This window comes from Lolium perenne, chromosome 1 (assembly GCF_019359855.2).
Source record: "Lolium perenne isolate Kyuss_39 chromosome 1, Kyuss_2.0, whole genome shotgun sequence".
Classification (NCBI taxonomy): Eukaryota; Viridiplantae; Streptophyta; class Magnoliopsida; order Poales; family Poaceae; genus Lolium; species Lolium perenne.
Genome location: NC_067244.2, coordinates 243,556,407 through 243,580,507, shown reverse-complemented (window position 1 = coordinate 243,580,507; position 24,101 = coordinate 243,556,407). Strand labels below are relative to the sequence as shown.

General features: G+C 49.5%; 1 protein-coding gene across 1 annotated transcript; it reads right to left on the bottom strand.

The window, feature by feature from the left end:
* Nucleotides 1-16,903: 16,903 nt before the first annotated feature.
* On the bottom strand, nucleotides 16,904-17,635 carry LOC127339336 (3'-5' exonuclease-like). The gene has a single exon (XM_051365200.1). The coding sequence runs from the start codon at nucleotides 17,633-17,635 to the stop codon at nucleotides 16,904-16,906; it is 732 nt and encodes a 243-aa protein (XP_051221160.1).
* Between the last annotated feature and the right edge of the window lie 6,466 nt (nucleotides 17,636-24,101).

The window sequence follows — 24,101 nt, the reverse complement described above, 5'->3', positions numbered from 1 at the left end:
GAACCCTGGCTGCCACACAATTTTTCTTCCTTTTTTTCATATTTTAGTTACATTTCAATAAATAACACAACATTATTTAGTAATTAGTATAGTATTATAAATTACTTGTCTCTTACAAACATGTACGTTCTTGTTTCTCTCACACACACATGCATGTACTTGTCTAACACACACACTCACACACATGTGATAGACCAAAAAAAGATCTTATTCGTCCCGGCTCCGAGCTCTAGCGTCTCTTCGCAATCTTCTTGCCCTTTCGGTTGTTGGCGGTTGAATACTTTATGCCGGCCACTTTGAGATTTCTTCGCGTGAATGGACAACCTTTAGAGGGTAGGGAGGTCTTCCTTCTTACTTTACTAGTAGTAGGCATGTCGAAGTGCCTGTCGAATTCCTCCTCCATCTTCGGGTCACCGTTTTTGTCCAAGTCTTCCTCGTTGGCGTCTCCTTGCATTCCTATGATGCTCCTCTTGCCCCTCCTCACGACAACACGGCTAGGCCTCGACGGATCGGTGATGAAGAAGCATTGGTCAACTTGGCTACCGAGTACCCATGGCTCATTTTTCGTGGATGCGTTCTTCGATTTTGCATCGGGTATAACCATGGTTGTGAAATATCGGCCTTCTTTTTCGACCTTCTTGACCCATCTCACACGAAACATTGGCACCGTCTCTCCACAGTAATTGAGCTCCCATATCTCCTCGATCCTTCCAAAAAATCTTTCCTTGACATTAGTCTCGTCATCGGCGTATGACAGCATAGTTACTCCTGAGTTTTGATTTTCACTATTTCTGTCCTTTTCCTCGGTGTAGAATCTGTAACCGTTCATGTCGTACCCCTGATAGGTCCTTACGTTATGCGCGGGTCCCTGTGATAAGGTGTATATGAGTTTTTCATCTTCGGTAGAAGGCCTTTTTCTCTGTGCTTCAACCAGTTGAGTTTGCTTGAACCAACGCGTGAAGCTGGAGTTGTGCTTTTTGGTTACGTCTCCCATCTTCCTCGGCCGGCCCATATCGATGTAATTTTGCTCGACCATGCTTTTGTGCTCTTGCACGAAAGGTTCGATCAGTTTTAAGTATTTTCTATCTAGCATATTCACTTCATATATATTGTATAAACAAGCATAAATGAATTCAAACAAGCATATACAAGATAATGAGCATGACCATGAGCATGATCATTTCATAAATGAATTCAAACAGTAGCATTTCATGAACAGTAGCATTCTTATCTTGAAACCAATAGCTAATCAAATTTTAAATGAATTCAAACAGTAGAATTTCATGAACTAGTACTATAGGATTTTTTCCCCATAACCATCCTAGACAGAGATTAAATGGTCAGAGCAATACCACTAGATAATAGACTTAACATAATATTATTGTAACTTACAAACCCAGGGTAATACCATTTAAAAATACCCATATGCTGCAGGCAAGACTAACAAGCAATACACTACTAAGGTAAATGTTGCTTAAACTCAACTGTCAAAATAAATTAAATAGCATTTGACTGCATCATTTGCATTTACATTTCATGAATGCTATCATGAATGCTTGTTCAAATCTTTTGTTATTATTCTAGCAGTAGCATTGGAGTCATTATTCTATTTCATGAATGCTTGTTCAATGGAGATGTAGTGTCTGGCCTACATGATACACTACTAAGACAGATAAGAGCTTGCACACCAATTTGAATATAGAACATCTATAGCTCATATAGCATTGCTTGCAATACAGTATAAGGGGCGTGGGTTTTTTTTATCAAGAACAGTGCTTCCATGTCAGGAAAGAAAACAAAGTGTACCAAACAATCAACAAACATAAAGTCCCATGTTTGTGTTGTTAAACATTATTGTAAGGAAAACTGATTTTTCTCATTACAAACTACAATGGTGTCTATGTAGAAATGGCACGAGATAAAACTGTCCACATAAAAAAAGGCATCAGGGGCAATACACTGAAAACAACAGCTGCAAGCACTACTTGTGAGGACTAACTTCTAGAACAGCACACTGTTCACCACAGTTCCAAAAGAATACTGTTGTCATGCAAAACATATAAGGACACATAAGTTGCATAAAAATAAAAAGTAAATAGTGAAAACAAAATGGAGGATCTTCTAGCAACTGTTATTCTGTTAGGTTAGTAAATAATGCATTCATTTTCACTTAAATGGTAATGTTCTGTTAGGTTAGTGAACAATGCATTCATTTTCCTTTAAATGGTAATATTATGTTAGGTTAGTGAACAATGCTTTAATTTTCTTTTAATTGGTAATATTATGTTAGGTTAGTGAGCAATGCTTTAATTTTCCTTTAAATGGTTACTTTAGGTGGCTTAAGTCAATATCGTCTAGAAGTTCTGGCTGCAGATCATCTACTTCACCAATACAATTAATCACACATTAGTACTTTAGGCTGAGAAGTTATTCAGGGCTTCCATGTAATTTAAGAATGTAGAATCTGAAAAAGGTCATACTAGCAAGCAGACAACCTATTATTGCATCTGACACACACAAAATAAGGACAACCTCCTGAGACAATGTGATCATGTTCTACAACTCAACCTAGTGCCCTTACATACCAATTTTCAAACTTTACAATGTTAATTCATGCATTTACTTGGCGGATTGTTTGGACAACTAAATCAACTCTCAAAAGCATATCTCCTCTGCTGATTAAAGCATATCTCATCAACACAGAGGAAATTCGGGCACAAGACAGTGGGGAGGGGGACAAGGGAGTGGGGAGGGGAGAGGGACTCTCACCGAACGGCGGCGGTGGCAGGGCGCGGTGGTGATGGCGTTGTCCTCCTCCTCCTCTGCAGTGGCGGCTCGGGCTGCGCGTCCTCCTCCTCCTCCTGGATCTGTGGCGGCGGCTCGGCGGTGCGCGTCCTCCTCCTCCTCCTGGTACGTGGCGGTCCTCCTCCTCCTCCTGGTACGTGGCGGTCCTCCTCCTCCTCCTGGCTCGGCGGCGGCGGCTCGGCGGTGCGCGTCCTCCTCCTCCTCCTGGCTCGGCGGTGGCGGTTGCGCTAGGGCTTGTCAAGGAAGAAGAACTGCTACTGTGAGTGGGAAAGAAAGGTTCGAGTCGATATTTCACCAAGTGTCTTAATTCTGTGGCGCACCATCCTGTAGATGCGCCACAGAATTAAGGGATTCTGTGGCGCACCTAAAGGATGATGCGCCACAGAATTAAGACACTTGGTGAAATAAATTAGTAGCCAGGTTTGAACCCTTGCTTCCACACAATTTTTCTTCCTTTTTTCATATTATAGTTACATTTCAATAAATAACACAACATTATTTAGGAATTTGTAGAGAATTATAAATTACTTGTCTCATGCAAACATGTTCTTGTCTCTCATACACACACATGCATGTACTTGTCTAACACACTCACACACATGGGGAAGAATGGTTCGAGTCGATTATTTCACCAAGTGTCTTAATTACGTGGCGCACCACCCGTAGATGCGCCACAGAATTAAGGATTCTGTGGCGCACCTAAAGGATGGTGCGCCACAGAATTAAGACACTTAGCAAAACAAAATGGTTTACTGTTGTGTACTAACAGATACTTAGCACTAGCCCAGTGGTTAAGGCCAATGTTAGCCCATTAGTAGCCAGGTTCGAACCCTGGCTGCCACACAATTTTTCTTCCTTTTTTTCATATTTTAGTTACATTTCAATAAATAACACAACATTATTTAGTAATTAGTATAGTATTATAAATTACTTGTCTCTTACAAACATGTACGTTCTTGTTTCTCTCACACACACATGCATGTACTTGTCTAACACACACACTCACACACATGTGATAGACCAAAAAAAGATCTTATTCGTCCCGGCTCCGAGCTCTAGCGTCTCTTCGCAATCTTCTTGCCCTTTCGGTTGTTGGCGGTTGAATACTTTATGCCGGCCACTTTGAGATTTCTTCGCGTGAATGGACAACCTTTAGAGGGTAGGGAGGTCTTCCTTCTTACTTTACTAGTAGTAGGCATGTCGAAGTGCCTGTCGAATTCCTCCTCCATCTTCGGGTCACCGTTTTTGTCCAAGTCTTCCTCGTTGGCGTCTCCTTGCATTCCTATGATGCTCCTCTTGCCCCTCCTCACGACAACACGGCTAGGCCTCGACGGATCGGTGATGAAGAAGCATTGGTCAACTTGGCTACCGAGTACCCATGGCTCATTTTTCGTGGATGCGTTCTTCGATTTTGCATCGGGTATAACCATGGTTGTGAAATATCGGCCTTCTTTTTCGACCTTCTTGACCCATCTCACACGAAACATTGGCACCGTCTCTCCACAGTAATTGAGCTCCCATATCTCCTCGATCCTTCCAAAAAATCTTTCCTTGACATTAGTCTCGTCATCGGCGTATGACAGCATAGTTACTCCTGAGTTTTGATTTTCACTATTTCTGTCCTTTTCCTCGGTGTAGAATCTGTAACCGTTCATGTCGTACCCCTGATAGGTCCTTACGTTATGCGCGGGTCCCTGTGATAAGGTGTATATGAGTTTTTCATCTTCGGTAGAAGGCCTTTTTCTCTGTGCTTCAACCAGTTGAGTTTGCTTGAACCAACGCGTGAAGCTGGAGTTGTGCTTTTTGGTTACGTCTCCCATCTTCCTCGGCCGGCCCATATCGATGTAATTTTGCTCGACCATGCTTTTGTGCTCTTGCACGAAAGGTTCGATCAGTTTTAAGTGTTGTAGCGCGACCCGGTGAGCCCTCTCAAAGTCGTCGCGTCGATTTTCAATGCCGACATGGACTGAGCGGTAGCCCTCGCGGTGACCGACTCCAGCGAGCCTCCCGAGGTGCGTCCTGGGGGGTAGACCAACATGATCCTCGTCGTCCTCGGTGCTTAGATAATTCTGGCGGAAGGAGATGCACTCATAGGTTAGAAACCCCTTGGCCATGCTTGCATCTGGACGGGCCCTATTGCGAACGTATCCTTTCATGACACCGTTCTGCCTTTCGAAAGGCATCATGTTGTGGAGGAACGTTGGGCCGAGCTGCTTGATGTCTTCAACGACATGGAGAAGGAGATGGACGCATATATCACAGAATGCAGGCGGGAAGTAAATCTCGAGCTCACATAGTATCACCACGATCTCATCATGTAGCATCTTGAGCTGCCTCACGCCGATCGACTTCCTGGTGATAACGTCAAAAAAGTTGCAAAGGCCAAACAGCGTATCACGGACGTGCTCGTCCATTATGCCTCGGATCGCAACGGGAAGTATCTGCGTCATTAGCACGTGGCAATCGTGAGACTTCATCCCGGTGAACCTCTTCTTCGCTACGTCCAGATATCTGCTTATATTCCCCGAGTAACCGTGAGGAACTTTCACTCCTAGGAGGCACCTGAAAAACTGCTCGAGCTCCTCCGGACTCGTTGTGAAGCAGGCAGCGGGAAGCTGCACCGCGTTCTTCTTAGCCCTTTTGCGGAGACGTTGAGTCCCTTCCGTCTGATCATCATCATCATCGTCGTCGTCAGTATCGGGGGCTTGAAGATCTTTCCTGATGCCAAAATGTTTAAGATCGTATCTTGCTTTCGGTCCATCCTTGGACTTTTCTGAGTTTCAAAGAGTGCCAAGCAGACTCTCGGTAACGTTCTTCGTAATGTGCATGACATCGAGGCTGTGGGGCGTGTGGAGGACCTTCCAGTACTCCAAGTCGTGGAAAACAGACCTCGCTTTCCATACACCGAGCAGCGGCTCTGGCTTCGGTCGCTTCTTTCCCGGCGCTGGGCACTCCTTCCAATTTTTCAGAAGATCATCGATTTCTGCACCGCTCCTCGGGCGTGGGGGTCCATCGGGTTCATCTTTACCATTGAACAGATCACCGCGTTTTCTCCACGGGTGATCCAAGCGAAGCCACCTTCGAGCACCTGGGTAGACGGTTTTCGAGGACCCGGGATCCCTTGGTAGTTGTAGATGCGGGGTATCGTCTATGCACTTCACACAGCCGTTGAATCTGTGGCCGACCTGGGCAGATACATATGCGTAACCAGGATAGTCCGTGACCGTCGTGATCAACGCGGCTCTCATATCGAAATAAGTTCTAGTGTAGGCGTCCCACGTACGGGGTGGCGTCTTCCACAACGTGTCTAACTCCTCTTTCAGCAGCCCGAGATACAAATGCATGTCGACACCTGGTTGTTTCGGCCCCTGAATGAGAATACTCAGGTGTATGTACCTTTGCTTGGTGCACAGCCACGGGGGTAGGTTGTAAGGCCATGCAAACACAGGCCAGGTGCTATGCGTGCTACTCTAGTTGCCGAACGGATTGAGTCCATCGGTGCTCATACCCAGCCTGATGTTCCTTGCGTCGCTCCCGAACCTAGGGAAGGCGATGTCCAATGCTTGCCACTGTCCAGCGTCTGAAGGGTGTGTCAGCATATAGCCCATCTCCGGATCTTCTTCGGGCTTCTGCCTTTCCGCGTGCCATTGCATGAGCTTTGCTTCCTTAGGGTCCACGAAATACCGCTGCAGACGGGGAGTGATAGGAAAGTACCATAGCACTTTTCGAGGTACCTTCTTGTTCCCAACCTTGTACCGTCCGTGGCCACACACCGGACATGTGGTTCTGTCCTTGTACTCGCACCTATAAATCACACAATCATTAATGCAGGCGTGGTATTTTTCGTGCGGTAGGTCAAGGGGACACACGACTTTCTTGGCCTCCTCGGTACTACTTGGCAATGTGTTCCCCTCCGGGAGACGATCGTGCCAGAATTTTAAGTTCTTGCTGAAGCTGGAATCGGTCCACTTGTTCTGCGTCTTCAACTGCAGGTAATCAAGCGTTACATGCAAGCGCGTATCCTGCGGACGACACCCAGGAAAGATCGGAGTCATCCCGTCTTTCTCCATTTGCGACAGCTTGGCTCTCTCTCTAGCTGCAACTCTATCGTTGCTCGTCTCCTGGAGGAGAAGATCTTGAACATGAGAGTCCCGCAAGGCCGAAATTAGCGGGGTCGCGCCGGAATCTTCTTCTTCATCATGATGATGTTCTTCGCCGGCATCTTCTTCTTCATGATGATCTTCTCCGCTGACTTCTTCTTCATGATGATAGTCCCCGTCGGCATGATGATAGTCTTCTTCATGATGATAGTCATCTCGCTCGACATGGTCTTCATGCGCACCATTTGATGGGGCCGGCCGCGCCTGGTTGTCTTGCATGAAACCGCGCCTCAGCAGGTGCTCCTCCAGTTGTCGGGAATCAGGGTTGATCCAGCGCTCGAGTTTGCATGATCGACACGGACATCTTATCTGGCGCCTATTGTTCCGAATCATGTCCTCCTTCGCGTCTATCTTGTATCTAGAGATTCGAACGGAACTCATCGAGAGGACCATGCTTGCCTGCAAATGGTATACATAGAACAGGAAATTAGAACCGCACCAAATGCACACACATGCATGGGCCGTACCTCTCCTCAAGGTATTACATGGAGCGGAAAAATTCGGCATGACCTCTCCTCAAAGTAGGACATATGGGTAGTGCAAAATTTGCCGAAACGGAAATGAATCAACATTTCGGCAAACATCCATGCACCACACCGGCACACACACAAGCGCTTCACCTGCAACAAGCATCCATACACACGACGGCCACACAAGATCTACAAGCATATGCATGTCTCCTCCAAGCATATGTATGTCTCCTCCAACTACTCACCTTCTAGATTCGATACCGAGACGAGACCGCGATCGATGAGTTCGAGAGGAGGAGAGAGTATGGAGAGCCTTCTCCTCAACTCCAATTAAGTATCAACTAAAGTAAGTGTAATAAATACCCAAGCAAGTGAAAAGTAGAGTCAAAATGGTATGAGAGAGAAGGGGGGGACGAGCTAGATGGAGGAAGAAGAATGGCTTGTATAGTGTGGTAGGTGGGAGGTTAGCTCACTTTTGTAGATCTGGTTCGCTAATTCTGTGGCGCACCGAAAACAGTGCGCCACAGAATACATTATTTCTGTGGCGCACCAGACAAACTGCGCCACAGAATAGCTTATTTTTGTGGTGCACAGTTGCAGTGCGCCACAGAATATCTTATTTTTGTGGCGCACTGTCGCCGTGCGCCACAGAATAGCTTATTTTTGTGGCGCACGGTGGTCCGTGCGCCATAGAAATAGTAAAACCAATGATTGGGGGTGACAGCTTGTGGGGCCCACCAAGTTTTTGTGGCGCACGGTTCGCTGGTGCGCCACAAAATTAAGCTATTTTTGTGGCGCACCTTGCCTGGTGCGCCACAAAATAAATTTCTGTGGCGCATTTTTCGAGGTGCGCCACAGAACTAAGCTCCGCCTATAAGGGTTTTTCTACTAGTGTATGTGTATAAAAGTTTTCTATCATAATTATATATTCACCCTTTTTCATATCGTTTTCACTTTCTTGTTCATTTTTCTTAACACCTTTTGACATATAAGAAAATGTATACATATGGCGTTCTTGTATTCAGAAAACTTATAGTTGTGATTTGCTGTTTGTGTGATGTTTTTTCTGCTCTTTTTAACAATTTTATTTGTTAACTGAACCCCGTTCTTCAACTGGAATTGAGCGCAAGTTTATCATTGCATCTTTGTTCGTGTTGTCTATGGTTGCATGTTTACCATGTCGGTATCTTGTATAGAAGCACTTTTGATGAATAATTTGGGTGCCACTCTTATGTTTTCTAGTCTGCAATTAAGTTTATGACCGGTTCTGTATGGTGATGCTGGGCTCTTTGCCACTTTGGTTGTACCCAAACCCTTGTATGCAGGTGATCGCTTGAACTGACAATCTGCTTCTCATGTTATTTTGCATGCAGTGTTTTTGTTGAATCACAATTCTCTTGAGATGTCGCACTACACTTCTTCAGGAATCACCCTGGCCCGTGCCTTGTTCACAGCGTCCAGGTATATATGGTGAGTATTAATCTGATGAACAGTTGTGCTGTACTTCCACCATTGTCATGCATCTACATCTCTGTGTCTTCTGACTCATTGCAAGTTTGCAACTGGCAACTACCGGTACACATGTGTCAACCTCTCTTCTGTTGCTACAAGCATGAATATATCCTGCATGTTCGGAATATCTGCTGGAGTAGATTCATTCATGTGGTTTTGGTCCCAAGTGATGTTGCTAAATGGTAGCCCCCTCTCCCTCTTTTTTTCCGAAATGGGGAGCATAGCCGCGCCCCAGACTGTGGTCCCTTTTTGTGCAATCGCACGATAGAGTTGACAATGACTCATAATTTCATATATGCATGTATCGATGATTCGGACTTGTGCATGCCTCTTGGATTTTCATTGACAGCTACGACAGGTAGAGTGGTAGTAGTCTGGTTGTTAAGGCTTAAGTCTGGTAGAGCGTCTCTGTTCAAGTTTTTATTTGTCTTCATTGGCTGATAGTTCTATGTCTATATATGGCTGCATATGTCTGTGCTAAATTAAGAACACTTCCCCTGCAACACTGGATGAACAATCATTTGCGATTGTTTTTGCTGCGTCTTCCCCTGCAACACTGGATGAACAATCATTTACGATTGTTTTTGCTGTTCCGTGGATGCATAATGCACAGCGTCTTCAGTTCGTAGTTGCTTGGCACAGAACCATAAGATTGCCATCGGGTCGCTCACTGGGTCCTCATGTGAAGGAACGAGATCCTCTGACTTGAAGTGTGCATTCTGGAAAACTATCTGGCGACCCCCTCCCTAGGGTTAGGCTCCCGCGCCGCCACCCCCAGGTGCGCCCCCTCCCTCCACCCTCCCCCTCGCCGCTGCCGGAGGACCCGCCGGGCAAAGCCTTGGTGGCGACGGTGGCGGCGGGGGCCTCTCCCCCGGGCGGCGGCTCCCCTTCCTCGCGGCGGCGGCGGCGTTCTTCGGTGGGGATTCGGCGGCGGCGTGGTGGTGCGGCCCTCCCGGCGAGTTCGGCGCCTCGGTGGTGACGAGGGATCAGCCCCTCCGGCGGGGCGGCCCTGCAGCGGCGCCGGCAGCCTCGGGTCCGTTGGTGGCCATGGGCGGGGCTGCGGGGCTGAGGCGGTTGCTGCAGCGGCGTGGCGGCGCTAGCTGCTGCTGCCGGGCGCCATGGTGGTGTCGCGGTTGCAGGCTAGTTGGCCGAGGCCCCGGCGTCGGATGCAGGATTGGGTCCCCGATCTGGCCGGCGGCTGTTGCCGGTGGTGGGCACAACCCTTGCCACCATCGATGTTCCTCTTCTCCGGGTGGTGGTGGCTAAAGCCGGCGGCTTTCATCCTCATCCCCTATCTGCTCCAGCTGCATCGGGGTTGCGGTGTATGGCCGGGCGAAAGTCCTGCTCGGCGATGGCCGATGCTGACCACGGCGATGCATGCGGGCGTCGTTACCTTGCTGAAGGCGTGGTCGTGGCCTTCACCGTGCCTTCCTTCACCTCTGATGCCAGGGGAAACCCTAGGTCCGGTTCACCGGACCAGGCGGCGGCGGCGCCAAGGTGTCGTTATCTTCTTGAAGACGTTGTCCAGGCCATCGAGGAGGGACCGATGCGGCTTTCAGAGTTTGGGGTTGGTGATGTGCTGCAGGTGGTGGCCGCGGCCCAAGCCTTGCTCTTCCGGGGCGTAATGTACGACATGGCAGATGCTCCGTTCGATGTCTTCCCCAAGTCCGTCAAGACCCTGCCTTCTTCTCGCCGACTCCTCTAGGCGCGCATGAGGGGAGGTACGTTGGTCTGAGTTGCCTTGGAGCCGAGATAGAGTCGGTGTTGTCTTGCTTGGTTCGTGACGCGGTCCTGAAGCCTTGTGCTCCTCATCTCGCCATTCGTGGCAGAATGTTGGGCAAGAAGAGTCGTTTATCATCGGGTGTGTTCCGGGTTTGTTGTTTGCCGCTTGGTAGTCCGTCCGTTGAGCATCCGACGGCAGCAGCGTCATCCCCTTTGCTCGTCATTGCCGTTCGCCCGCGAAGCTCTCCGGCAGGCTCAGTAGTCAACCACGTCGGCGATTCCGCTCCGAACAAGCTGCTGTGCCGTCCTGGTCGCGGCGCTCGACCTCTGCGTTGCTGCTGCTCCGGTGCACGCCAGCTGCGTCCTCCAAGAGAAGGAGCCAGGGTCGGTCAGGTCGCCGAGCTTGACCTCAGCGCTGTCGCTTGGCTGCCGCACGACGGCTGCTTTCTCTAAGCGGAGGAGGAGTGCGTCATCCAGATTGCCGACCTCGTCCGCTGTTCTCGCCGCTGTTCCGCATGCTGCCCACGCCTTCCATCTGCTGCCGATTTACTGAAGTGGACAAGGCTTTACTGAAGTGCACAAGGCTGGCTCGCGTTGTGTTTTTACAACCTGTACGTGACCGAGGTGTTCCAGGAGGCCATGAACCCCATGAAGAAACAGCGCGGCGCTGTGCTTGGCGAGGCTCGCCGGGTTGTTCGGGAGCGCGAGCAGCAGGACGGCGCAGAGGGCGATCGCCGAGCCGGAGCTGATCTGCGAGAGGATGATGCAGTCCGAGTTCTTGAGCCTCCCGGCGAGCATGTCCCCCATATTGCCGACGAAGAGGCCGCCCAGGCCCAGCGAAATGGTGACCTTGAACAGGGTGATCAGCTCCGCCATCTCGCCGTGGGAGAACCCGACGAGCTCCAGCCACATGGCCACGAAGGACAGCGCCGACCAGGGGAAACGAGCGCCGACCTGCGGCCCGGAGGAGGGTGCTGATGGCGATGCCGGCAAGGCGGTCGTGGCGCGCGGCCAGGTAGGCGGTGAGCAGCGGAGCAGGTAGCATGTGGCCTGCACGACGGAACAGGAGACCCCGATGGAGCCAAGCGCGGTGGGGAGGCCTTCAGCGTGGCGCCGATCTCCCTGTACGCCGACGGGAGCAGAGCCGCGGCAGCGCGCTCCATGGCAACTTGGCAAGCGCCGCGTACGCGAGAAGCAGCGCGGCCGCCGCCGTCCTCTTGCGCTGCCCGCCGCTTCTTGCTCTGCTCCGGCATCGCATGCGTCGTCATCTACTCGTCTTGCCGTTGGATGCTCAACGGAGGGATTGCAACCATCTATGTACGTCAGAGGATCTCGTTCCCATATGTGAAGGATAGGCTGCCTAGGTGTTTTCAGAAGTATTAGAGCATCCCCACTCGTTGGCGCTCCCCACGCCCAAATCCGGCGAAATTTTCGTCCGGATTGGAGGAAGATTTGGCGTGGGGAGGAGTAGTTTCCCAGCCGCGTGCCCAGGCGAAGACGACGATGCGAGTTTGAAAAACGGAAACTTGATAAACTTCGGCTAAATTCGGGCAAATATAGACTAAATTTAATGATATTTAGACTAAAACGGGCGTAGTTAATACATAGAGGCCGAATTCGACTATATTTCGAATTCGGCTAGGGGAATTCAAATGCTAATTTTAAAACACGGCGCTCTACATGCCCAAACGACGGTAGAACACCGTGTAGTCATCGCCGCCGTCGTCGCCGCCGTCGTCGGAGCCGTCGTCCTCGACCTTCGGCACCTTCGGCGGCGCTGCCTGGCGGCTGCTGCCCTGGCCGGCGTCTCCCCACCCCGGGGATGGCTTGTACCATTCGTCGTCCGAGGACTCGAGGTCGACGACGGGGGCAACGACGCCAGATGTAAGCGTCGCAGACGGCGGTAGCGCGCGGCGTCGTCGGCGGCGGTTGGAGTGGCGCGCGCGGCGAGTCGGCGTGCGGCGGCCAGGTCCATCAGCCGCCGCTGCTGCTCCGCCTCCTCGCGCTCCCACTCGCGCCTGGACCACGCCAGGGCGGCGTCCTCGGGGAGGGCGTTGTCGGCGGGCACCAGGTCGGTGAGCGACCTAGCGATCGCCTCCGCCACGGCGGCGTCCTCCGCGCGCTTCGCCTCCTCCTCGGCGAGCCTGTTTGCGGCGGCGGCCGCGACGTCCTCCTTTTTTGCCGCCTTCCTCTTCCGCCCAGGCTGGGAGGGTTGGTCGCGGATGACGAGGGCGCCGCTGCTGCGCCCTCTGGTCGGCGGCGGAGACGCCGGCTCCTTCTTGACGCGCACCGGCGTCGAAGGCGACGTCGCCTCCTCCCTCTTCACCGGCGCCAAGGATGACCTCGGCGCCGATCCGGAAGACGACGAGCTGGCAGCCATGCGCCGTGGCTGCCAGACGTTTCCCCGGCGGCGGCTCGCCGATGCCCTCGATGGAGGGGGCATCGTGAGCACTGGGGAGTTTCCGCCCTCGATGTGATCGAGGACGGCCTCGAGTGTCCGGCCCGGCGCGCTCCACCAACATCGGCGGCCCGCGGCGTTGTTGCGCGGAGGCGGAGGCGGCGGGCCGTCGTAGGAGGCGAGCTCCCGCTCCCACCGCCGCAGGAAGTACGAGTTCCACGCCGTGTAGTTGTCGGGGTGGTGGCGTGGCTCGGCGCGCTCCTCATCCGTCAAGGTCATCCGCGCCTCCTCGATGGCGACGTCGAGGGCGTGGCCATGAGGCGGCGGCGGGATTGGTACGCCGCCAGCAGTAAGCCGCCACCCGCCGCCGGGAGGCCTCGTGTCCGGCGGGCAGGGGTACCCCGCCTGGTGGAGGAGGTGCCCCTCCCACGCGTGGAGCGACCGGCGGGGGAAGCCGTTGTTGGCTGCGCCGTCGTCGTCGTAGAACGCCATCGGGAGAGTAGAGGGAGAGTGGAGGGAGAGTGGAGCACGGGGTACGCCTCGCGGCGAGCGGACCGGCGTATATAGGCGCGGCTGGCGCTGGTGATTAATGCCGCGTGGAATGCGACGCGTCCGCGGCGAGCTGACCGGCGGCAGCCTTTAGTGCGCGCGGAAGACTATGCGTGCGCGGAAGACGACGACATTAACTCGTCGCATGGCCGGCGAATGCAGACCGGCGGCAGGCTTTTACAGCGCGCGGAAGACGATGCGATGAGGACGACGATTGGTTTCTCTCGCCGACAAGTTGGGGCCACCAGACGCGCGGGAAGTTTCCTCGGTGTTTCCCGCGCTTTCATTTCGTCCGGAGTCCCCGAGCGCTCCCCGGGGGGCCGGGGATGGCGTGGGATCGCCGGATGAATTTAGGCCCAAATCCGGACGAAAACGAGGAACCGGGGGCGCGACTGGGCCAAATTACGCCGTCCGGATAGAAAAACGTCGTTCGGGGGTCTCGTCGGGGAGACGAGTGGAGATGCTCTTACGGACACTTGCCAAAATAAACAGTACGTTCTTCCTCTCACGGTTCGGGTCATCCGGTGAACGTTCTCGGCATAAGCCCATCGTCTCTCCCTCAAGGTGAGGCGCGTGAGTGTGAGCGAATCACAAAACAACCGGTCAACTGTTATCAAATTCATATAGGTAGGTGAAATATTTTAGAGCATTTCGTCTCTTCCCTTCCTAGGAGGGGTTTTTTGTGCGAGTGGAAGTGGTGTTTTGGAATATAGGAGCATATGCTTCCTCTATTTTAAAATTTATCTTACACATATTTTGAATATCAAAAAATTAAAACAAAAAATTCACATGTACATCTTCGCGTGCTATGCGCTCACAAAGTTGTTTCATAAAAAATGGACTTGTCACGTGACGTGTGTAAAAAAGAAAAAAACTCGGTGCTAAAAATAATGCTTTTTACAAGATAAATTTTCTCCTTTTTACATAGACAGCAAAAAATATTTATTTTTCGTGAAACTTGACGAATGTACATATATTATGGAGATGTACGTGTAGAATTTTTTTTCAAAATTTTTCGACAACTCGAAATATAATTTTTTGGTATAGGGAGCATACGCACCCGGGAGCTGAATTGAATTTCCGGAGAAAATAAGCTTACTGACGTTGTCTCGAACAGAAAGTGCTACAATTTTTTCCTGATGACGCTTGACTCGGTGTAATCAAAGAAAACACAAGAGATGGGAAATGACACAGATTGGTGGCCAAGAATTTGAATACGGTCGGCATAAAACATTTTATCTTAAAGAAAAGCTCTTCTCTAGAGTTGAAGTGAAGGGTTGAAAAGTCAAAAGATTGCGCGCATGTGCCTTTTTAGTCACATACACATGCATGGGCCCGCATGTCAGGTTGGTTTTCAGTACTGAAAGGGCTCCAGTAATCCTTGCTGAGCGTGTTTCGACTGGCCGTTGATCTTCATGGAGGGCAAGTTCGTTCTAAGTGTTCCCAATTTGACATGGCTCCATTGGCATCGTCATAGGCGTCAATGTCGGTTTCGTTCAAAAGAAACTCCTTCTTTTGAGTCACTGCAAGGACGTTCGCCATCCTGGTCTAGTGATACTAGCGCGGATGCCGGGCAGTAACCCCACCGACTACCAATCCCTACTCTTAGATTATTAGTCAATTTTCGTGTGAGATTAATTACCGAAAGCAATAACCACACACACATCAGACTAAGTACATGCATCAGATCTGAACATGGAACAAGTAGCGGTGCAAGGTAGGAGAGGAAAAGCACGTACAATGCGACCGGGAAGGTCGCACCAGCAGCAGCAGCACCACCACCATGGGAGTTATTGATGTCGCCCATGGTGTAATCGGAATCGTCGATGAAGCAGTCGAACCAGCGAAGAATAACACGAACAGCAGCGAGCAATGCACCGAGACGCTCCGCAAAAACCTTATCGCCCGTCTCCCGGTGCAGGATCTCAACGGACGGGGTTTCGGAGGCCTACTATCTCGGACGGCTGTGCACGCAGTGGCCGGGATGGGGAAGACTAGAGAGTAGCGCAGCAAAAGGAACTTCGTGAGAGAGACGGACTAGAGAGTTCTGAGAGCTATATTCTCCAGATCTGATCTGTCTCCTTGTATTGCCTGGGAGGAGAGCCGACCCGACCGCATTGCCACGCGTAGGAAGCTAGGGACACACGGCAAGCATGCACATGCAGGTCGACACGTACCCAACTCAGTTGGTGCACTAAGCAAAAAATTTAGGCTTTGTTGAGTGTGTCTCGAACTCGAACTTGAGTCACGAAACGCGACGTGCGTGACTAGCCGAGGCGGGGCGGGCGGAGGAGGAGAAGTACGCGAGGGCTCCTTCTATTCTCACTCACTTGAAAGGACTAGAACAACAGCCCTTATATATCACTCCAACTCTCTCCCAACTAACAATGTGGGACTAAACTTTGTCCCCCAAGACTATCCCAAGCTGCCAACGTGATAGGCCTTGAGATTTCAGAAATTATATACTAAATGGGCTGCCTTATTGGGCTGCAGCCCATCTACATTAAACAGCTACCGTCTTCTTTTGCGGGTGATTCAGTGAGTTTGGATTATCTTTATGTCATGTCTTTTGCAGGGTATTTTAGTGGGTCATTACCTTGATGTTTTCCATCGCTGGCGAGATCTATGGTGGCACAACAACGAGTTTGACTGCAGTTTACGTAGACTTTATAGGGGCAGGTTCTTGGTTGTACGTTCCCCTTTTTATTTACGATCGTTTCAGTTACTCCTTCATTTGATTGTGTCTGATGTTTTCTTCATATAGTAATATATGTAAGTTGAGTTTAATTTAAAAATCCATCAGTAAGTGAAGATTCAATAATTTGTAATAAAGGTAGCCCGTGCCAACAAATAGAGCCTAATTTCAGCATAAAGTGTTGAGTTGGCGACAAAATCACACGAATCTACTGATATTTCAGCCTTCTCTTGTTCCCATTTCCCCTTCATTTGATTGTATCTGATGTTTTCTTCATCTAACGCATATAAGTTGAGTTTAATTTAAAAATCCAACTACTATGAGTGAAGGATTGACTAGAGTTTCCTAACTGATGAAATTGTACTAAATCACCGACATATATTATGGATTAGAGGGAGTAATAAATTAATCAATTAATAATTTGTAATACGAGTAAAGATCACCATAAAGCGTTGAGTTGGAGACAAAATCATACGGATCTACTACTATACTAAAATTTTCAGTCTTCTCTTCTTCCCATCAAACACGCACACATAACTGAAACTACAGAACTAGGGCGCAAACGCGCAGTGCTAGCTGATCCTTGGAAACTTCAAACACGGCCGTCGGCCGGGTTGGCAGAGCAGTCGCGCCGGGCGACGTCGAAGGACACGAAGGCGTCGATGCAGGCGTACCTGACCTGCTCCCCCGAGAGGCGCGGCGCGGCCCACCTGCTCATGGTCACCCTCTTCGGCTTATCGACGAGCGTGCCCATGACCTCGCGCGCCAGGGTCTTGAGCCCCGCCTGCCAGAGCTCTGGCCGGCCGAGCACGGCCGCGGCCACCGGGGGCAGGTCCACCGTGTGGGCCACCTGGATGTTGCAGTCCTCCCACAGCCGCTTGACGTCTCCGTCGACCCTGACGGCGGCGAAGCAGAAGGCGGGGTCGGCGAGGAACGCCGCGGCGGGGATGTACTCGGCGTGGTATACCTGGTAGACGAGGTAGCGGTCGGCGACACAGAACCGGATGACGGCGACCTGGTGCCGTGGCTTGCCGTTCTCGAAGCTCTGGCGCCACTCCGTGTCGAGGCCGACGACGAGGCAATGGTGGCGGTCCTGTTCCGGCCGCTCCTGGCTCTTGTGGTTGTACTCGTGGACCTCCTCGCGGAAGCGCGCCTGGACCTCCCGGAGAAAGCACGCGACGTCGTATGCGCACGAGGTGACGGTGGTACGGATCACGGTGCCGTCGTCCATGACGACGAGCTCCTCGTCCGCCGTCGAGCGGCGGCGAGGCGACGGCGCCGGATGAGGAGGTCGTTGGCGGGGCGCATGGTATGTGATCGGCATGTTCTTTTTGGAAGAGATGTGGATCACGGCGGCCGGCTTTGGGTGTTAATACTTGCTCGGAAATGCTGTCGCCCGGTTACTTTTCTTGGCGCAGCCGTCGGCCGGCAGAAGATCACGGGCGTACATAATGGTTTCGAACTTCCCCCGTTAACTCGTGCAATGCACGTCTTGATAAAGAGAAGTTTGACAAGCCTGTTTTTGTCAATAAAATCAGTTATCTTCCATCACAATTGAAGATTTTGGTAAAAAAGTGCAATGGCTCACTTTTTGATAATATATCTTCTTTCGTTACTGATTTAACATGGCTATTGCTCCCGTGTCCCCCCCCCCCCCCCCCTCCTCCTCTAAGATTTGTTCTATTTAGAAGGCTAGGATCTGCTGATACCCCTTCGTGGGATGACTTAACATGTGTGTTTGGTTCATGGAAAGCATGTACGGGATGGGATGGGATAAAATATGTTTAATTAACGATTAATAGAAAAATATAAAATATGCCATTAAAACACCGGTTAATATGTAATTAACGGGTCCTTTTCCCTTTGTGGTGGAGGCCGGACCTAGCGGGCGGCCGCCTACCCGTGCCTAGCAAGGTCATTACCCGCACATACTTAGCGAGGCCGTTTCTTTGACTGGGTGTGGCGCAGACGTAGCAAGCTCGTTGCTCGCCACGCCATGGAGGTCGCCGTCGCCGAGCTAGGGAGCCACGTTGAAAATCAAGCCCGCCGCTTACCGCGCCCTGGAGGCTGCCGATGTCGAGCTGGGGAGCCACGCAGAAAAGCAAGCCCACCGCTCGCCGTCACATGGTGGCCGCCGCTGAGCTGGGGAGCCACACATACGACGGTGGCAGGTGTCGGAGTCGCGTCAACGGTCATGGATTCTCAGGCGGCTAGTGAGATTAGTCATGAAATTCACGGATCATATGGTCCAGCCTTTCTCAGAAATATTCGACTTTTAGGATGGGATCATCCATATTTTCTGGTCACGAACCAAACGCACGTTTACCACCTGAACGTCGTTCGCCAGGGGGGGACACCGGAGCACAGCCCATTTAACATTCATTTGAAGCAAAGTCTACAGTTTTATTCCATAGCAGAAAATGGATTGCATGAATGTCTAAGAAAAACAGACTAAATACCAAGTGCCTCTCACACATCTATGTGCTTCTTCAGACCCCTCTCCCCTTGCAAGGAGAAACTCCAAAAACTCTGGAACGAAGACCTATAGCTCTGCAACTCACGAATTAGCTCCTCCATACTATCCATCCAAAGCAGCACAAATGACTAGCATTGGTCCCCATCACCAATCTCTGACAGCCTGGCAGTTTAAGATCCAAAACGTCTATGGTTGCATTCTTTTCTTGCAGATTTGTAAAACAATGTCATAATGTTATTAACTAAACATATTTCCATTTGAATAAGTCTGTAAAAATACATGTACCAAAATCTTCTCTCTCTCTCTCTCTCTCTCTCTCTCTCTCTCTCTCTGAATTGTAGACCCCATAATTCTCTACATATATGTGATATTTTCTGTAATGCTGAAATATACAATGACATAATTCTGTTCTTGCTTCTCTCAATATAATGATTTCCCAGTTTTTGTGAAGAGTGGATATAGCAATTCAGGCTAGAACTTACACTAAAATTGTTGGGTACAATTAGTAAAGCATATTTTCAGTAGAAACCAGCTTTCAATTTCTATTTTATTATTTCATCATCCAAGTGTTGTCTCACTCCAATATTCAATCAAACACAAAGGAAACTAATACTCCATCCATCTAACTTAATTACATGCATCAAGTTTTAAAAAAACTTATTTACAACAATAGATGTAGGCAAGGAAGAGTAGGAACACTAATGGTCTAATATATCTCCCATTCTTTGATTATAGCTTGAACCCAATCTGATAGCTTAGCAAGACAAAGCTTTATATCCACCGACAATTTAGAATATAGGTACTCCAAATATTCAGAGACCTCTTGAATGGTGAACTGAATTCCTACAATCCCGCTGGTCCAGTGGTGCTTAGTTGAACTCAATATGTTTATTTGACACAATATAAGAACTAATTGTTCCTTAAGCTATAACCTATACTTGTGAAGGATACGACAAATTTCAGTAGAGGAATAATGACCGCTCCAAAGAATGGCCTGAGGAGCTTGGCCGTGGCAACACCAATGAGAAGCGTTGGCGCTATGTTAGGGGTTGTGGTGATATAAAACAGAATCATGTTGCCCGCGGTAGCAATTTCTGGCACGATTACAACAGGGCACCTATGGGATTGCTAGCAGGTCAGAAAACAAAAGTCTGGGGCAAGGATCATATGAACCGCAGGAGATCGAAAATACTCCGTAGAAGCGATAGTTTGTGCGTGCCTCACCTGTGTTGCTTGCTAAATGAAGCAAAAGTGAAATTGGTAGTCCCCGACGCGGATAATCGACGGCCACGACGCCTGCGTGTTTTTTTTAAAATTTTCACGGGGGGGGGGGGGGGGGTGAATCCTCACCTGAATTTCATTGATGAAAAGTTGTTTATGGTTCAGAGTTACAAGCTGAGAAGTGATCTCGCCAAATCATGACATCCTCTATGTGCTTAGGGTTTTTAAACCTATGCATCCAGAGGGAGAGGTCCGCAATTACATGAGAGAGAGAAGAGGCAGTGGACACAATGTTGTCTCGAAATACAAGTGCATTCCTGGCATCCCAGATTGCCCAAAGCAAGGTCAGGAAGATAGATGGCCAGACCGTGGAGGGTAAGGCGTCTGTACTTGGTAGGTTCCATGTGTTGGGGTAGCTGAGGAGCAGGTGCTCCAGTCCTGCTCGTTGCCAGATAAGGCGTGTTGCAGGACAAGCGAAGAAGAGGTGGTGTCGATCTTCTGGCGTGTTGGGGCACCTAGGACATGCTGGAGACTGAATGATCGTTTTGCGGTGCAGGTTGGTTCTTGTGTTGAGACGGTTGAGGTGAAAAAGCCATCCAAAGATCTTGAGCTTGTCAGGTAGTCGTGATCCCCGGATGTAGGAGGTGATGTCATCTTGTTGTTGGCCGTGGAGAGAGTCATAAGCTGCCTTGGTAGAGAATTTTGCTCCATTGAGCATGGTGCGGTGGTCATTGTCTTCAGTTACATGGAAATCCTGTAGCAGAGACATTAAGGAGGCCAACTCTGCAGAAGCAACATTCGATAGCCTGTTTCTTAGACCATGTGTTAGACCAACATCAGGTATTTCACACACAAGGGCATTAGGTGATAGGTGGTGTGAAAAATGGCTGGGTGGGTTTTAGCAAGGGGTTCTGGTAGAATCCATCTATCAAGCCAGAAGAAAGTGTTTCTACCACTGTTTACAATACATTGTGTTATGGCAGAAAGTGTATCAAAGTTTCTGTATATTGTTCTACCAAAAGATGAACTTTGGTTGGCTAGTGTGAAGGGGTAGGGTGAGAGGTCAGCTATCCATTTTCTCTAGGGAGTGTTTTTTTGTTGCAGAGTTTTGTAACTCAACTTCAGGAGCAGGCAAATATTTTGTACATGCAAGTTTTTGATGCCTAGACCTGCACTCTTCTTGGGCATGCAAGCTCTGGACCAAGCAACTAGACATTGAGATCCTGGGCAGGTATCTTCTCTTGCCCAGAAGAAAGCTCTTCTCCTTTTATCAATTTTTTCCAGCAAAAGCATAGGGATGAGTAAGGAGGCCATGAAATGTGTTGGCAGGCTATCAAGCACTGCATTAAGCAGGGTTAGTCTTCCTCCTTTAGACAGAAGGGATGCACACCAGCCAGCTAGGTACTTATCTATCCCGTCTATGAGAGGTTGGAAAGCAAAAGAAGGCAACTTTGTTGGTGATAGTGGCAGCCCTAGGTAGGTTTGTGGGAAGGAACGGATACCTGTGCCTAAGGCAGTGGCAATTTGTTGTGCATGTGTTGTCGAAACATTCATAATTATGAGAGTTGTCTTGGAGAAATTAATCTACAGATCAGATCAGGTGCATCTGCAAATTGGTGTAGAATTTCTTTGAGCCTTATAGCTGCTTGAGGAGATGCTCTTGCCAGTATTAAGGTGTCATCTGGAGGAATGTCATCTCTGATTGGGTGAAGGATGTCATGTTGTGAGAAAGCCTGTGATATAAGCTGCTGTAGAATATCTGAAAAAATGATGAAAAGATAAGGGGATATGGGGTCTCCTTGCCTTAGGCCATTTTTGCATTGTATCCAAGGGCTAGGGACCCCATTAAGTAAGATTTCAGTTCGTCCAGAGTGTAGGATATTTTGGATCCATTGGCAGAAAAGGGGAGGAGATCAACGTGTTATCAGTAGCAGGTTTAGAGCTGACCAAGAGACAGAGTCAAAAACTTTTCTGAAGTCTAGTTTTATTAGCATTGTTGGTGCTTTCCCTTTGTGACAGCAGTTAAGTAGGTTAGCAGCATAGTTGAAATTCTCTGCAATAGAGCGGCCCTTGACAAAACCAGTTTGGTCATGGTGAATGAGGGAAGGGATGTATGTCTGAAGCCTATTGGTAAGAACTTTGGTGATTGCTTTGATTGGACAGTTATGTAATGAGATTGGCCTGAAGGCGTCAGGTGTGATGGCAACTTCAGATTTAGGCAGGAGGACTAGGAAGGCTCTGTTGATAGTTGAAATATCAAAGGTTTGTTGGTGGAACAGTTTGTGCTTTACTGTCTGCTAGTATTTCTTGTAGAAACCTGGACCGAAGTCGCCAGGTCCAGGGCTGGCGAAAGAATTCATCTGGAAGAAAGTGTCAGCAATCTCATTTTGTGCGAACGGTTGAATTAACGAGTTTAGGTCGGAAGCTGGATGAGGGTAGAGGTCGTGCAGATTGAAGCTCCAGGTTGGTTGGAAAGTCTGCCCCAGGAGCTGTCGGGAATAAGCTGTCAGAATGTCCATTTTGTGCTCATCGGAGGTAAAGTCTGTTCCATTTAAATGAAGAGTGTGAATTTTGTTTTTCCTGAACCCGTTAGAGGCCAAGGCATGGAAATATTTAATGTTTTTGTCCCCTTCTATAGAAAATTTAATTTTACATCGCTGCCGCCAAAAGGCTACCCTTTCTTTGGTTAATCTCTGAAGCAGTTTGACGAGCAGACATCGAAGGTTAAATTCTAGGGTAGAGAGGTTGCTGACATAGGCATCCCCAATGGGCCTGCCGAAGATAGTACCCGGGGTTTACTGAAGGCCCACGACTCGAAGAATAAGAAGAATCGGAAGCCCAAATTGCTATTAAGGAAAGCTAGAGTTGTATTAGGAGGTAATATTTGTAATCTTGTGGGATGAGTTGGAAACCCTCCCGAACTCTGTAACTTGTACATTACGAATCCCTCGGCTCCACCTCCTATATAAGGGGGGGTCGAGGGACAAAGAAAGCATCGAATCGTTGTCTCACAAACCCTAGTTTTCATATCGTCGAGTACTTTTCGGCTGAAACCTTCGAGATCTACTTGCCCTCTACTTCCAACTAAACCCTAGTCTACAACCCGTAGGCATTGACAAGTTAATCCCTTGTCAATTGGCGCCGTCTGTGGAAATTAGAGGCGTCAAGGATCTGATCTCGATGGCACGTTCAAGATCGTCGACTTCATCAACAGCAAGCAACGCGATGGATCGAGGTAAACAGATCGCAACTGGTCCTGTCGATTTTGTTCCTCACCCGCCCTCCCGTTTGGATGCATATGCGTATCTGGAGGAGCCTATGGAGATGACGTTCGGAAGATTCCACTTTCGCGTCGAGAAGGAGGGAGCGTATCATCTCGAAATTCCGATCTCGTCGGGATTATCGGCGGTCGATTCCGATTTTTCGAACTCAACATCGTCAATCGAGTCAGGCGAAGAGGAGACTTCATCGCCACGCTTCATTAGCACCAGGGCAAGCGAAAAGCTCGCCAAGATCTTCAGCGACATGTCCTTCGAGTCATCCGCGGACTCCTATATAAGCGATGACTCAAGCAGTGTCGACAGCTTCAACTTCATCGACAAATCCACAACAGTTGGCAAGGTCTTCACCAATCTTTATGATGGTGTCACCAAACCCAGCAGAGATCTGAATACAAAATATCATCAGATTTATGCCATCGGAGAGCCAAGCCACGATCAGGAGGAAACGTTTGAGGCTTTCGACGATTTGGGAAATCCATACGTTGATCCCTCTGATTTACGACGAGGTCTAGGCAGCAAATATGTCGGACCTACACCACGTGTTAGGGTTCAGCTCCCGCAAGTAGCATGGGATAGAGCCGCAAGAGCTATGGATGGCTTTGAACCAATGGTCACAACAGCTACGCCAGAAGAATTGCAAGCATATCAATATAGGCTCGCACGAGCTGCAAGGGAATTGGAAAAACAGACAGCTGCTCTGAACAGAAGAAGGGAGGCAGCCTCCGCATCAAGCAGGCGAAGAGCGGAGTTAAGTCGACAATCTGGAACTTCGGGAGATAGTCACAGGGAAGCTCGGAACAGAGCAAGATCAA

Coding starts and splice junctions, on each gene's coding strand:
- LOC127339336 (XM_051365200.1), bottom strand. CDS start 17,635: ATGCCGATCACATACCATGCGCCCCGCCAACGACCTCCTCATCCGGCG.